Here is a 16305-nt window from a genome sequence, read left to right on the forward strand (position 1 = left end):
TCATATTTATTATTTAAATATATATAACTCACTCCCAATAAGTTAATAACATGCCTACAATATTAAAATATTTTTTTCCTAGTTTTTTTCCCCTATTTAACGGGAGACATCACAATCATCAATATTTTCCTTATTTGATTAGACATCCTAATCACCCCAGATTATAGGGTCAAATAGATAGACACCCTCACTAGGTTAATAACTCAATAGTGTAAATATTGTTTACTTTGAGTCTAATAAACTTTCATAACTCTAAAATATATCTATAAAGTTCATGAAAACCCATAATTATATAGTTTTAATAATTTTTTTTCATATCATATGTAAGACATTATAAACCCAATCAACTTGAAATTAATCCAAGTTTAAAGAAATGAGGTTAAGTTAAATTTAAGTTATTTACTTTGGATTAAAGGTTGAGTTGAGTTGAATTTAGGTTATTTTTTTTTTAAATTTATGTTTAACGGTATAATCATCATCCTAATCCATTCACTCAAATTGCAACCCTATTTGATGTGATGTTATTGGTCCATAACCTTTCCACTTCTCATTTTATAGCCATTAATTTAACTAAATAAATTTTATTTTTTCCTTCTTTTACAAATTTACAATCAATATGTTACACTTTTTTACTATGAAAAGATATATTATTATTTTTAAGTTATAAGTTAGGGAAAATCAAAGGATTTTTTTAAAATAAAAAATAAAAAATAGATTTAAATTTAATAAATTCTTTTTATATATGATTAAACCTCAAAATTTTATCATTTATTTATTTTTATATTTAAAGATTAAATAATTTTTTAAAAATATAATTTTTTTTTAAACATTTTTTTTCCTTTTCTTAATACTTTCTCACAACCATGTATAACCTATATTTTATGTTTGATTTATGACCAACTTTAATCATAAATATTAAAAATAAATGTCATGTTAAACAATTTATATTTATGGCTTGAGGTGCTTAGTGGTTGAAGTTGAAATAAAAACAAAAGATACTATTACAAAAAAAAAAAAATTTATTATTATAAAAATTATATTTTAAATATGAAGGATATAAAAAAATTTTAAATTTTATATTCAACTTATTTTTAAGTTTATATTTTTTTTTCTTGAAATTACTCAAAGAAGTATGAAAGATTGGTTTATGAACTCATAGCTTCATCAAAAGTCACTAGTTACCTCCTTTCCTCCATCGAAAAATGCTTAGTTAGAAACTTTACCCCTAACTTTATAGAGATTATTATGAACCGACTAAAGGATTAGATTATCCCGTAATTAAGCTTTTTATTGAACCCATGAGCCCATTGGACCCAAATAATTCACCTCCATCCTTTCATTTAAAAAATCAATGCTAATATATATATTTTTTGATATTTGAAATAAATATGAATCCTTAGTATTAATTAACATGAAAACACCACTTAAAAAAAATTAATAAAGAAGATGCAATATAATTTTATAAAAATTATTTTTCTAAAAAACTAAATGGTATATAAATTATTATTTTCTTTTCAAATAAAGGAGATTTTGGGGTGATAATTAAAATAGGATATTATTAAATGATTTTATTATAAAAAAAATGAAATTTGAAAATGTATTGTTATTGTTATATGCTGACATGGAAGATCCAGATATGACACCATCGAGACAATCATCTCTCCCACTTCCCCAAAACAACCCTCTCTCTCTCTCTCTCTCTCTCCCTCCTTTTCTTCGCTTACACTCGACTTCTTCGCTTTTGACTCGCACCCATATTTCTCCCCTCTTTTCATACCCAATCCTTTTTGCTCTGGAAAAAGCAGACCCACCTGCTAATGCATCCCACTAATCCCTAAATGACACTATTATTTTACACAAAACGCCTAATGGGTTACTGCAAGAAAGCTTTTTTCTTCCTTTTTTGTGCCTAAATCTGTGTTTTTATGGCCTTCATTCCTCATTTTTAAAACAAAAACGGGTTTTTGTGAAGTGGGTCTTCCTCCCACCCTGTTTTCCGTGAAAGTTAAAACGTACTCAAGGGAAAAATAAAATTTAGTGTTCTTACTTTGTGCCTAAATCTGTGTTTTCATGGCCTTAATTTCCCATTTTTAGCGAAGTGGGTCTGGTTTTCTGAAGGAAGATTGAAGTTTTTTAGTCAGAGTGTTTGGGTAAAGATGATTCAGTTGCTGTTCTTGGTTTTATTTGCTGAGGGCATTGTGGCATTGCTTCTGATGGTCAAGATTGGGCCATTGAGGGAGCTTGTGATGAAGGGTCTGGATCAGGTGAAGATGGGGAAAGGTCCAGCTACTGTAAAAACTATTGCTGGTACCATGTCTGTGATACTTCTATCAAGTGTTACAAGCATTCTTAAGATCCAGAACAAGGGTGCGAAGCTTGGTACTATGACTCCCATGGATCAGGTCCTATGGAGGACCCACTTGCTTGAGACTTCACTTATGGGTATGATCCCACTCAATCTTTCTGGTTTTCTTCTTCTTTATGTTCTTCTCCTCCTTCATCTTCTTTTTTAGATATAGATTTGAGTGTTGCTTCTAAATTAGCTTCAGTTTTATAGTTGAGAATTGTGTCCTAGGTATAAAAGATTGTCACTTTTAACTAGTAGTCTTGATATTTATGAGTAATAGGGTATCACATAGTTTTTGTGGGCTATAGGAACTTAATGGGTTTGTATTCAACTAGGATAATCCAGAGAAACCCCCACTTTAAAGCACTCTATATGATGTTTTATTCAATTAGTAGGTTTAGCTGCTACACTGTGACAATACGTTGAATACATTAGCTTTTGGGTGGTATTATGCCTTTTGTGTTATTGTGTGTTGGACTTAGAAGCATGAAAATCAGGTGGAATTGGGTCAAGTTTCTAAATTCTGGAATGACAAAATGGAGAAGGAAAACTGACTTGGGGCCTGCTTCTCTTGTAAAAGTGCGTATTAACCCCCTGCATTGCTTTTATGTTGAAAACAATGAATGGTATAGATATCTTAATAAAAAACTTTGAGGTGTTTGAAACAAGTTAAGGTTGAAGGTATTAACGGGGCAATTTCAGAAGGAGCAGAATAATGAAACAAGATTCTTGCAAACCCCAAATTATTGGATTAAGGTAAGTTGTCTGAAATGAAGAAAAATGAAAAGAAAAGATGACTCCAAGTTTGGTGAATTGTGAACAAATTTGTGAAACTCAAAATAATCAATAATAAATGAATGTCCTAAAAACTAGTTCTACATGTATTCATCCATCTGAAGCAGAAGCAAGCACTGATTGAGGATGAGATTATAGAAGTTATTTATGATGTTTTGCTTACATGCAAGAAGACCAATGGATGTATCAATAAGTAAGTGATTTGATTCAGGTTAAAGGTGATGAAAATGAGAGGAAATCTGTAAAGAAAAAGAAAGAAAATAAATTACTCTCTACCAGAAAATGTGGCCCCAATTAGAGTTGAAGAGCAATGAAGCATCTGTTGGCCTTAGAAGTTGGGAGACACTCAGAAACACCTTAATGAAGACTTTGTGTGATCTTTGAGGATGGGTTTGGTAAAGTTGGTCTATCAGCTTCTTACCTAACAAATGTTTTGCTTCTTATAACAATATTGATTGAGAGAAAAACTAATAGAATGACCACTGAAGAAGTCTAAAATGATGTCGTGTTGTGTTACACATAAAATATCTTTCAAAATCTTTTGTTGTAAATGATGAGAATGCATATTAATCAAATTTATTAGGTGGGTTGGTTGTTGAATATAAATGGATGTTCCCATTAATTAATCTCAGTCTATGTCTATATATATATATATAAAAATCTCAGCCTATAAGCAAAGTCGATATTTCCTACTAGGTTGCATTTGTTTGGCATTTTTGTGACTTTTGTTTGGATTCTGAGCTATGCTAATGATAAGAAATTTTATTTTATGTGCGAATATAGTTGCTGTGGCATGCCATTGATCATCTTTTGCTGGTGTTAGTTGATTTTCTCAGAAATCCTATATGTGGAATGGCATTTTCTTCCTGGTTGTTGAAATTCTATGTTATTGATTCTGTAAGATGGTATGCTGAAATCAAACTGTATGGCAGGTCATGAGATGGTGCCTTAAAAACTCCAAAAGGAAGCCACATAAATCCAATAATCTCTTCCTAAGATTATTTGTTTGTCTTACTCTCATCTGTAAAACTAGTTTGAATATGTGATATTGATAAAAAATGAAAGTGTCCTTCCAAGACCAATTTGCTTGAGGAAAAAGATAAGTTGAAGGAACAGCTACTATGATTGTAGGCTTATTTGGTTATTAGATTGGGAGTGGTGGCTTTACGAATTTTCAGATCTAGGAGCTTTTAGTTTGGAAGAATTTGCAAGGAGTGAAATGGAAGGGAGTATATGAAGGGGTTTCTTTTATTTTCCATTTTTTCTATTTTTCAGCTGGTTCAGTAATTAGGCCTGTGTCAGAAATGCCACTACCTGATAGGAAGTCGCTGTTGGTAATGATCAGTTCCTCGAGAAACCTTTTAGATTTAATCTTCTGACTCATCTGTTCTTCATTTGGTTTATTCACTTTCCAGCATCAAATATACAGGTTCTAAATCAAGATCACGGCCCCCATCTAGTCTGATTGCATATAGTTTGTCTAAGTTGATTTTGCAACATGTCAAAAAACAAAGCAATTAGATTTTTTTTTTGATGCTGTGCTTGGTGGTGTTGTCTTCATATGTCTTCTCATCTTCTAGAAAGATGGGATTTCTGAAGTGAAGTATTTGGTTGTTCAAAATCTGAACTAGTAGCGGATAGACTGTAGTTATGGTCAAATTGAAGAATAAGCTTTACTTCTATAACCTTAATATCTATAGGTGTAATTAGCGTGCAAATTCTGAATATATTTCATATCTTCTCAAAATTGTACAATAGGTCACTTAGATACAAGGGAACCATAGAGGGAAGGCCGATTTACAGCTATAACATTCCTAAATTACAATTAGAAATCAAGGAGAAAATCTGTACAAAAAAATAACAAAAAATAATAAAAAGGTAAATTGGGAACCTATCTAAATATAGTCAATGAATTAGCCTAGAATCAAGGAAGTAGATCTAGTAAGAAAATAAAAATTTGAAAGTTGATTTTACTCACTTCCTGTCAAGCTAGTTCAAAGATATCTATCATACCCAACTTGCTTACTAGAGATTGGAACACTTGTTTTGACAAGCCTTTTGTGAGAACATCTGCTGACTGCTCTTGTGCTCTCATAAATAGAGTACAAATTAAACCACTCTAATTTTTTCTTGATGAGGTGTTTATCAATTTCAATATGTTTGGTTGTATCATGTTGAATTGGGCTATGAACAATATTAATAATTGTATTGTTGTCATCATTTAACATCATAAGATTTGTTTTTTTCCATCCTCAATTCTATTAGAATAATTCTCAGTCATAACAACTCACAAATTCCTTGTGCCATTGCTCTAAACTCAACTGAAGCACTTGACCTAGGTACAATGGCTTACTTTTTGTTTCTCCAAGTCACTAGATTACCTCCAATTAGAGTGCAATACCCTGAAGTAGGCCTCTTGTCATCAATGGATCTAGCTTAATCCACATCTGTGTTAGCCTCTACTTGGTAGTTGATCATTCTTGCAAAAATAGAAGACTTTGCAAACAAGATCTTAAACTTGCTTTCATATGAGCATCATTTGGTGAGTGCATGAATTGGCTATCTACATTGACAGCAAAAACTATGTTAGGCCTAGTATGAGATATATAAATTAGCTTTCCATCATTTGGGTTAATGGCAGAATTATAATAGGAAATCAAGGAGAAAATCTGTGAAAAGAATAATAAAGAATAACAGAAAAAGGCAAACTAGGAATCTCTCTAAATACAGTCAATCAATCAGCCTAGGATCAAGAAAGTAAGTCCGGTAGGAATAAAAATCTGAAGGTTGACTTTCCACAGATAGATCAGGATAGATGGCTGAAATTTGTAGTCATTTGTCCCAAACGACTCCCTCTCTCTCTTTCTCTCTCTCTCTCTCTATATATATATATATATTTATATATAAAGAAATGGTTTCTTCCTATAAGGTGACTACTTGTTATCAGATGGTCAAATGGGAATGTTCAGATATGGAGCATGGATGTATATGGGGCTTGAAAAGTTTGTGGACGGGTAGGATGATAACAAGGGGCTTGGTCTGTTTCTTTATCTATGGAAGTTTGTTTCATAATTACAAATGCTTTGGTTCAAATAAGAAATATCTAGAATTTAGTATCTGTTTCTGTATTTAGATATTTCCAATATTTTTCACATTATATTAGCTATGAGCCTTTAGGTTCAGTTCATATCATGTGGATTTTCATTTTTCCCCTTTTTCATAAAATAAGTTCTGAATTTCTATCTGTAGAGTTGAATTAAATCACATGGATTTACAATGGGAGTCATAAATTATGTTTTCTAGTTTTATTATATTTTTTTTTTCCAGGAAAAAGTGAACTTTGAAACCTGTAAAGCATTTTTATGCCTATAAAATATGGTTAAAATAAATATATGGTTTATAAATTGGTTATAATTTTTGAAATATTAAATTCTTTAAACTTAAGATTTAACAATTCAACAAAAGATTCTTATTCTTATAGGGTTAGAAAGAATTATGCTTTACTTCCAAATTTGAATTTTTTTAATCAGAAACAAAAGATGTATTAACTTGATGCATCCATATAATGACAATAATATCCAGGATAAATTTGAACTTATGTTATTAATTTTTAAGTTGAAAAGCCTCTTTGTGAATCCATTTTTGGCCTCAATTTTGCTGAGAAGAGATTATAAGTTCAAAATATTTCTTATTTAACTCTCTAAAGCACTTTTGGACCTAGGAAATTCTTTTAAATTGCCTACCAGGGGATGGGTTGGGGGAAGAGATGGATGTTGGTCAAATGGATTCAAAGAAGAGTTTTCTTTTGGAGATGGATTGAAGGAGTGGAATAAGTTTTCTTTTGGAGAGCTTAAAGAAAAGAAAAAAAGTATTCTCAATGATTTAGCTAACTTTGACGCCATTGAGCAGGAAGGGGGTCTCAATCCTGATTTGTTAAGCCAAAGAGCCTCAAGAAAAGGGGAGCTAGAGGAATTAATATTGAGGGAGGAAATTCATTGGAGACAAAAAGCCAAAGTGAAATGGGTCAAGGAAGGGGATTGCAACTCTAAGTTTTATCATAAAGTGGCTAATGGCAGGCGAAATAGGAAATATATCAAGGAGTTGGAGAATGAGAGGGGCTTAGTGCTGAAGAATGCCGAGAGTATCACGGAGGAGATCTTACATTACTTTGAGAAGCTTTACACAAATCCTATAGGAGAGTCTTGGGGTGTTGAAGGATTAGATTGGTCCCCTATTTCGGAAGAGAGTGCGTTAAGGTTAGACTCCCCTTTCACCGAAGAAGAGATTTCTAAGGCCATTTTTCAGTTGGATAGGGACAAGGCTCCGGGGCCAGATGGCTTTACTATTGCCGTATTCCAAGAGTGTTGGGATGTGATTAAGGAGGATTTGGTGAGAGTGTTCGCTGAATTTCATAGGAGCGGAATTATCAATCAAAACACTAATGCCTCTTTCATTGTTCTAATACCCAAAAAGTGTTTGTCAAAGAGAATATTAGACTTTAGACCCATTAGTTTGATCACTAGTCTCTACAAGATAATAGCCAAAGTGCTCTCTGGGCGTCTAAGAGGGGTTCTACATGAGACCATCCACTATACTCAAGGCGCTTTTGTTCAAGGGAGACAAATATTGGACGCGGTCCTTATAGCGAATGAGATAGTGGACGAGAGAAGAAGGTCAGGGGAGGAAGGCGTCGTATTCAAAATAGACTTTGAAAAGGCATAATCACGTGAAGTGGGATTTTTTGGATCATGTGTTAGAAAAGAAGGGGTTCAGTCCTAGATGGAGGAAATGGATGAGTGGATGTTTATCTTCAGTATCTTATGCAATCTTGGTGAATGGTAGTGCTAAAGGGTGGGTTAAGGCATCAAGGGGATTAAGACAAGGCGACCCTTTATCCTCTTTTTTGTTTACTTTAGTTGCAGATGTACTGAGCAGGATGCTTATGAGAGCTGAGGAAAGAAATATGATGGAGGGTTTCAGGGTGGGTAGAAATAGAACTAGGGTGTCCCATTTGCAATTTGCTGATGACACCATATTCTTTTCTAACTCAAGGGAGGAAGAGCTGCAAACTCTGAAGAGTCTTTTGTTAGTGTTTGGGCACATTTCTGGGCTCAAGGTCAATCTTAACAAGAGTAGTATTTATGGCATCAATCTTGATTAGGCTCATCTTTCAAGATTGACTGAGATGCTTGATTGTAAGGCGTCTGGATGACCTATTCTCTATCTGGGTCTCCCTTTGGGCGGGAATCCTAAGGCGTATGGATTTTGGGATCCAGTGGTTGAGAGAATCTCAAGTAGATTAGATGGGTGGCAAAAAGCCTACTTATCCTTCGGGGGGAGGATAACTCTTATCCAATCTTGTCTTACCCATTTGCCAAGTTACTTCCTATCCTTATTTAAAATTCCCGCTTCAATGGCTGCAAAAATAGAGAGGTTGCAAAGGGATTTTTTATGGTCAGGGGTTGGGGAAGGCAAAAGGGATCATTTAGTGAGGTGGGATGTTGTGTGCAAACCGAAGACAATAGGGGGTTTGGGTTTGGGGAATATTTCTTGGAGGAATCTCGCTCTTCTAGGGAAATGGCTATGGAGGTATCCTAGAGAGGGATCAACTCTTTGGCATCAGGTCATTTTAAGCATTTATGGTTCACACTCTAATGGTTGGGATGCTAACACTTTAGTCAAATGGTCACATCGCTGTCCTTGGAAGGCTATTGCTCAAGTCTTTCAGGGGTTTTCTTTGATTACTCGGTATGTGGTAGGAAACGGGGAAAGAATTTGGTTCTGGGAAGATTTGTGGTGGGGGGACCAACCTTTGGGAACCCAATATCCAAGACTATTTAGAGTAGTCGTGGATAAAAACATTTCTATTTCTTCAGTTCTCGGTCCATCTCGACCTTTCTTGTGGAATTTGAATTTCCGCCGTAACCTGTCAGATTATGAGATTGAGGACTTAGAAGGCCTCATGCGGTCTCTTGATGATTTGTATCTCTCTCCTTTGGTCCCAGATGCCAGATTATGGCCATTATCCTCTTCAGGGCTTTTTTCAGTCAAATCCTTTTTTCTAGCATTATCTCAATCTTCTGGATCTCCTCAGAACTTTCCTTCAAAGTTCGTGTGGAATTCTCAAGTTCCTTTCAAAGTGAAGTCCTTTGTCTGGTTAGTGGCACACAAGAAGGTGAATACGAATGATATGTTACAAGTAAGAAGACCCTACAAAGCCCTTAGTCCTGATATTTGTATCCTGTGCATGAAGTATGGGGAATCAGCAGATCATCTTTTTCTTCATTGTTCCTTGACGATTGGGTTGTGGCACAGGTTATTTCAGTTAGCTAAGATGGATTGGGTTCCCCCAAGGAGCATATATGACATGATGTCCATCAAATTTAAAGGCTTCGGTAATTCTAAGAGAGGGATAGTTTTGTGGCAAGCTGCGAGCATAGCTATAATTCGGGTTGTGTGGTGGGAAAGAAACGCAAGGATTTTCGAGGATAAAGCAAGGAATTCAGAGTTCCTTTGGGACTCTATTGTTTTCCTTGCTTCCCTTTGGACTTTTTGTTCCAAGGCATTTAAGGGGATTCCCCTTAATGTGATTCAACTGGATTGGATAGCGGTGTGTACTCCATAGGGATTGGTCCTTAGTGGGAGTTCGTTTGTTTTATGTGTATTTTCCTGTAATTTAGTTGTCTTTGGCGGGAGGATTTCTCATCCTTCTTCTTGTACTTCTTTTTTATATTAATATATCTTTGTGGCGTTTCCAATAAAAAAAAAAAAAAAGAGTTTTTTTTTTTATGTTTCAACAATCTTTTATATGCATTTGCATTATTATTTTTTCATTTTTTTTCTGTATCATGGGTATTTCCAATACAATGTGCTGTTTTCATCATTATTTAAAATTACATTTGCATTTAAATGAGTTTTGCTTGTATTCTTTGGAATATTTGTCAACTTGCTACCTGCTCAATGATCAGACTCACCACTTGATGTAATCTGTGGATTGCCATAGTGAACTAAATTTCAGTTTACAAGCATCGCATTAAAGGATGATCCTCAATCAATGTAGCTTTCAATGAATGTATTCTGGGCACAAATGCATTACATCTTGTCATTCCTCTTGCCAAAAGTGTTGAATTTGAGAAATAAGAGAAAAATGAGATTGTAAAATGGAGATTCTTAAATGCTCCTCTATTATTTTACTTATTAATAAATAATAAGTCATTCTTCTTCTTGTGCTAGAAGTGTTGAATTAAAAATTTTAATTTTTTACTTATTTGAATTTGTAGGATTTAGTAAGTTATCTTTTTCTGAATCTTCGGTTTATTGGGGTTTTATACTTTTTACTTTTTAGTGTGTAAAACGGCTTGATATCGGTGTTACCATTTTTTTTAGTAAGTGTTAACTTAATGTTTTAAAAGTATGTTTTCTCTTTGTTTTGTTGCCTATGTTGTGTGGTTTACTTTTCATTGGTTGATGCTAATTATATGGTATTGGATCTATCGATTGGTTGGATGTATAGCATAAGGGTGTATATGTTATACCACCATTGAAACATGCTTGCCAGACTTAAAACTAAACAGTTATAAGAGAAATGTGGTTGAACTTGAATCTTTGGTCTGATGTTGAACTAATAGTCATCCAAACTTCAAATGATCTCTTCAACTTGGGTTAGGTTTGGGCGTAGGGTGCGGGTATGTATCTAGGTGTTTGATCTTTCACATCCCAAAATTTTAGGAAATGGGGATTAGGCTGAAAGATCTTAATAATGGGTATGGTACAAAAAATTACATTATTATTTTGATTAATTTTATTTTACACATTTCTTGTCTTTTGTTTTTAAAAATACAAACTTCAATATAAAATGTAGAAACTCTTATTCAAAAGGTATAGACTTATCTTATATTCTTAAAAATTACTTTAAAAAAATTTTAAAATTTGAGGTAGTAAAATTTTTTTTAATCAGTTTTTAAAAACCATTACATTTTCAATATAATTGTCTGACTGAGATTTTTTTGCATTTTATATAAAAGTTACTACTATTTTCCATTTTTCAAAACAGAAAATAGAAAGTGTATCCAAAGGGACACTTTATCTTTGGATTTTATGTCATTTTATTTTACGTTGTGAAAAAATTTATTCTAAAATTGTTGGATAGTTTAAATTTTTTTTTTTTAAAATTTTTAATTTAAAATTTTTTTTTTAATAACTGATATGAATTTTCAATTCAACTAAACTTACTGTATAAATATATTTATTAAATTAGAATTAATAAAAAAAATGATATGGATTTCTATTTCAAATTTGACTTAATCTGCTAATATTCTCTCTTCATCCCTAAAGTCAAATCATCATATCTGATGCCTGGTCTTGTGTCTTATTGTGTAGACATGGGTATTTTGGCTGAATTTGAAGAGTCCATGTATTGCGAGAGAACTTGAATCTATGACCAAAAAGTGGTCAAATGAAGAAGTGATCATAACCTATGACCAATTGCTTGTTCAATATTCGTTGACATGAACTTACATCATACCTTTTAAAATTTAACCTGTAACAACACTCCAAATGGCTAATAACTTTAGTAAATCATGCTGCGAAAGGATACTGGCTATTGGCCTATTTTCCCTTTGAATACAAAACATACAGAAAGGGGATAAACCCTGGTACAACAGGAGCAAACAAAGCTCATTCCAAAGAGGAGAGGGAAGACAAGACATATAATAAATAATTCTACGCTTTGTGGCGGTATCAAAGTAGTTTCCTTGTAATGGTTTTAGCTCCTGAATATTGAAGGAGAATCTTCTTCTTAGAATAAGATTTTTTGAAATTTCAAACTTTAGAGGCTGTGTTTTAATCATCATTTGATTTGTTTACTTGGTTCAAGGTAAATGACGAAAAAGATTGGTCATGCTCAGAACAAGGCATGGAGCCAGAAAAAGAGTTGCAATTTTTGAAGCATTGCAGTTTCATTGGTTGTTTAGGTGTAGCTTCTTAAAATGGGAAGTGCCTTCAGGAGATTTATTTTCTGGGAAGGACTTTACCAATGGGGGCCTTCTGGAAAAGAAAAGGAGTGATTACGGATGAGGTAAAGTTACAGGGCAAGGGCAGAAGAAATGTATTCCTGCTGGTTCAAAGTTTGTGAGGGAATTACAGAAGTTGGGATGCTCTGTTATTTATAAGATTGACTCAGCTATTGGGAGGAGAGGAGGGAAAAACAATTGGGAATCAGCAAGAGTGGGTCAATGGAGCTATGTATCCTTTCTTGGAATGTTAGAGGGATCAATGAGGGGGATAAGCATGGAGTCATTAATTCCTTGATTCGCTCACACTCGGTTGACCTTGTTTGTCTTGAAGAAACAAAGGTTCAGCGGATGTCAGCCTCTTTGGTGAGGAGCTTGGGTGTGGATAGATGTCTGGAATGGGGGGGAAGTGGAAGCTAGTGGCCAATCAAGGGAAATTTTGGTCTTTTGGGATAATTGGGCGCTGGAGCTTATTGAGATGGAGAAAGGGGCATTTTCAGCCTCCTATTGGTTTAGAAAATTTGAGGATAATTTTATTTGAATGTTTATAGGGTTTATAGTCTTGTTTTGATTGAAGAGAGGGAAAGCTTTTGGAATGAATTGAGTGATATTAGAGGTCTTTGGGACGATCCTTGGTGTGTGGGACGGGACTTCAATGTTCTAAGATTCCTAGGGGAGAGGAGGAATTGTCATAGAGTCTCGGCTTCTATGAGGCCTGTTATGAGGCCTTTTTAAGAGGTTAAATAATAGGTTAGCTTCTAGGCTAGACCCTTTTTTTGTCTCTGAGGATTGGGAAAACCAGTTTAGTGGTTTGCTCCAAAGCATCCTTCCAAAACCAGTCTCAGGTCATGCACCAATCCTATTTGATGGTGGAGGAATTAGGAAAGGTAAAACACGAAGTTTCTGGCCAAGTTTTTGGCTAAAAGAGGTGGGATAAGAATACCAACTTTTTTTTCACAAAATGGCTAAGGCTCGAAGAACAAGAAATTTCTGGCCAAGTTGAGGGTGGATGGTAAATTGCTAATTGAGGAGAACAACATTAAAGAAAGTGTGGCAAATGCTTTTAGCATGATCCTTGCTAAGTCGAGGGAATGGAGGCTGAGCATTAGTGGGTTGACCTTTAACTCCTTGCCTAATGTTGATTAAGAAGTTCTAAGGAGCTCCTTCTCTGAGGAGGAGGTCCTACTTGCTTTGTTTAGCTTATGTGGGGATAAAGCCCCCGGACTAGATGGCTTCAATATGACATTCTTGCAGTTTTGTTGGGATTTTGTGAAAAGAGAGGTTATAGAGTTCTTAAAGGAATTCCATGACCTAGGGTCTTTTCAAAGGAGTTTAAATGCCACTTTTTAAGTTCTGGTGCCAAAGAAAGGGGGGACTGAAGACCTCAAGGACTTTAGACCAACTAGCTTGGTAGGAGGTTTATACAAGCTCCTAGCTAAGGTCCTTGCAAACAGACTAAAAAGGGTGGTGGGCAACTTAGTCTCAGATTTTCAGCATGTTTTTGTGGGGATTAGACAAATTTTGGATGCTATTTTGATAGCAAATAAAGTAATTGATTCTAGACTTAAAGGCAACATGAGAGGAATCATTTGTAAGTTTGGCAATTGAAAAGGCTTATGACCATGTAGATTGGAGTTTTGTTCTTGCACTTTTGGAAAAAATGGGTTTTGGATCCAAGTGGATTTTGGAAGTCCACACCGAAAGGAAGGGGGAAAGTCCAAAAAGAATGAAGTGAGGAAGAGGAGAGGAGGATGGTGGATCCTAATTCTTGAGCAATAGTAATGCCCTACTATGCTGGAATGGTTGTATACACCAGCTGAGAGTAAGTCTTGTTTTGTTTGATTTCACAAATATCTAATTCCAAACACACATGATGTAACTTCTTACTCTTACTCTATTCTCTATTCATGCAACTTCTTATTCTCACACTTTTTTTTAATTAAAAAATAGTATAATTAAAGCTTTAATTTGTTATTGCCTTGTGGTGAGAGGAGGGTCAAATCCAACCATTGGTTTCAAAATATGGATTGAATAAAACGTTACTTAAGCTTGTAATACAAATAAGTTTTACAACACAAGCACAATCAGCTCTAGACTGTTATGTAGATACCTATCACATTAAAGGGAATGTTCTGCAACATGGTTTAGACCTGCCTTGCAATATTGGGCATTCCAGAAACAAAATTCGAAAATTGAGCATAGTTGTTTGTCTTTTCTAAACAAAAAGGAAAAGATGAGGGTTACTAGAATGAGGATGCTGAGATGGATGAGCAGAAATCAAGAAAAGATGTGCTAATAAATGAATGCATTCATGGGAAGTTAAGAGTTAAACTCAATGAATGGAAGTAAATGAATTTGTACATAAGCAACTAAGATCATTGTATGCATGAAGAGTGATTTGTTTCAGGTTGAAGGTACTCAAAAGATGAGCGGAAAACCAATTGAGGCAGTGAGAAATCAAAAGAGACTTGTTAATTAGTGGAGGACATAATGGTAGATAAGCTGAATGCTAGACAAGGACTCATGTTTGACCCTGGATGGTTATGTTACTGTTGGCGGTGGTCATGTTGGTGTTTGCTCAATATATAGACCAACCAAATTCAGTTAAATAAGTTTTAATATTGGCCTGAATAATATGGTTTAAAGGAATCTGGCCTAAAAGTTGCTGGTGGGTCTTCTCTCTGGCTTAGCACATCATGTTTGAGAGGATGGTGCTTTTACAAAAGAAAAGGAATGTTTTGGCAAATCTCCTTGTTTTGGTGGCAACAACCATGTGGCTTAAACAAAGCAGAGTAATAATTCTGTTATATATATATATATACACTGTTTATTCAGGTCCAAAATAAGATAAGAGCCACTTCATCTATTTATCTTTTTATAGGCAACATGTATTATCATTGGGAAGAAAAAGGATATCAGGGTTGGACTTTTCGGGTGCAAACTAAATATAATTTTCTGTTAAAGAAAATTATGGATGTGAAAAACCTATAATTTTCTGTTCTATCTTCTTGGCTTTGTGCTGTGTCTAATAGAAGCCTGGATTTTTCTTGCAGGTTTTTCCCTGTTTCTTGGGTTCCTAATTGATCGTATGCATCATTATCTCCAAAAACTAAATCGGTTAAGAGGTAATGCGGGAGCTTCAAAAGAGGAATTTGAAAAACTTCAGAAAGAACGAGCTCAGCTTAAAGAAAAGGAAGAGCAAGCTTCCAAGGAAATAAAGCTGCTGCAAGAACAAATCTCCACTTTAAGTCAGGATTTGAAGAAGCTAAAGTTGGAAGCTGAAGAGAAGGACAAAAAGGTTGAAACTGCTGAAGCTCATGTAGTCTCACTCCAGAAACAAGCTGCAGACTTACTTCTTGAATATGACAGGCTCTTAGAAGACAACCAAAACCTTCAGACCCAAGCTCTAGGATTCAGGGGTTAAAAGACATTGTTCAGAGCTTCATCAATTCACATTTTGGGAATCAGGTTTTGTCATGGTGATCAAACATGTTCTTAGTTGCACCATAATCATCGCAAAAAGCGGGCAGGGGAAGGGGATGCTTCCCTTCTCCAATGTTGTTGAAAATTTTGTAATATTCTCGAATTTAGAAATTTTATATCTCCATGTGTTGTTCTTTGTTAAGCCCAAGTTTTCCTTTTCTTTTTAGTTTACCAAACTGATATAGTGATTCGATTGTGAATGCTGACAATATCTGATGATTTTTCCTGAAACAGATGAAAAATTGTTGGAAGTATTAGATGTGCCTTCATAAAAGCTTTTATTCCAGTCAATGTAATAGCAGTTCTGCCCTTTTACCATCTACTGAAACAATGACCACTGCTGCTCTTAACATGTTTTCAATTTCTAAGTTGAATTATCATATTTTTGCCTTGTACTACTTGTGTGTATATATATATATATATATAATAATTAAATCTGGCCACCTGTAGTTTAATACTGAAAATATAGGCTTAGATTGTGAAGGGTTTCCCTTTTCCACGAAGTTATCATCCAAGAGCAAATATGTCATGTTTGAATGGTATGTTGCAAGGACAATTGAAGAAGTAGAATAAGAGACGCCCAAAGCCAAATCTTAAATAGCAAAATCAGAACTTCTAACAACTAACAGTAGTGAAAATCTGGAAGGCAATACTCAGATTATTTAGTAG

At 34.4% G+C, this 16305-nt stretch overlaps 1 protein-coding gene across 1 annotated transcript; it reads left to right on the top strand.

Annotated features, from left to right (window-relative positions):
- The first annotated feature begins 1641 nt into the window (after positions 1 to 1641).
- LOC100255733 (uncharacterized) lies at positions 1642 to 15954 on the top strand. Its single transcript, XM_002266221.5, has 2 exons — positions 1642 to 2442; positions 15207 to 15954. The coding sequence occupies exons 1-2, from the start codon at positions 2157 to 2159 to the stop codon at positions 15575 to 15577; spliced, it is 657 nt and encodes a 218-aa protein (XP_002266257.3). The 5' UTR covers positions 1642 to 2156; the 3' UTR covers positions 15578 to 15954.
- The last annotated feature ends 351 nt before the right edge of the window (positions 15955 to 16305 follow it).

This window comes from Vitis vinifera, chromosome 7, assembly GCF_030704535.1.
Source record: "Vitis vinifera cultivar Pinot Noir 40024 chromosome 7, ASM3070453v1".
In the NCBI taxonomy this organism is placed as follows: Eukaryota; Viridiplantae; Streptophyta; class Magnoliopsida; order Vitales; family Vitaceae; genus Vitis; species Vitis vinifera.

Excerpts from the sequence above, each read along its gene's own strand:
- LOC100255733 (XM_002266221.5), top strand. The coding sequence starts at position 2,157 with ATGATTCAGTTGCTGTTCTTGGTTTTATTTGCTGAGGGCATTGTGGCA. Across the intron at positions 2,443-15,206 it reads GCTTGAGACTTCACTTATGG|GTTTTTCCCTGTTTCTTGGG; the intron begins GTATGATCCCAC and ends TTTTTCTTGCAG.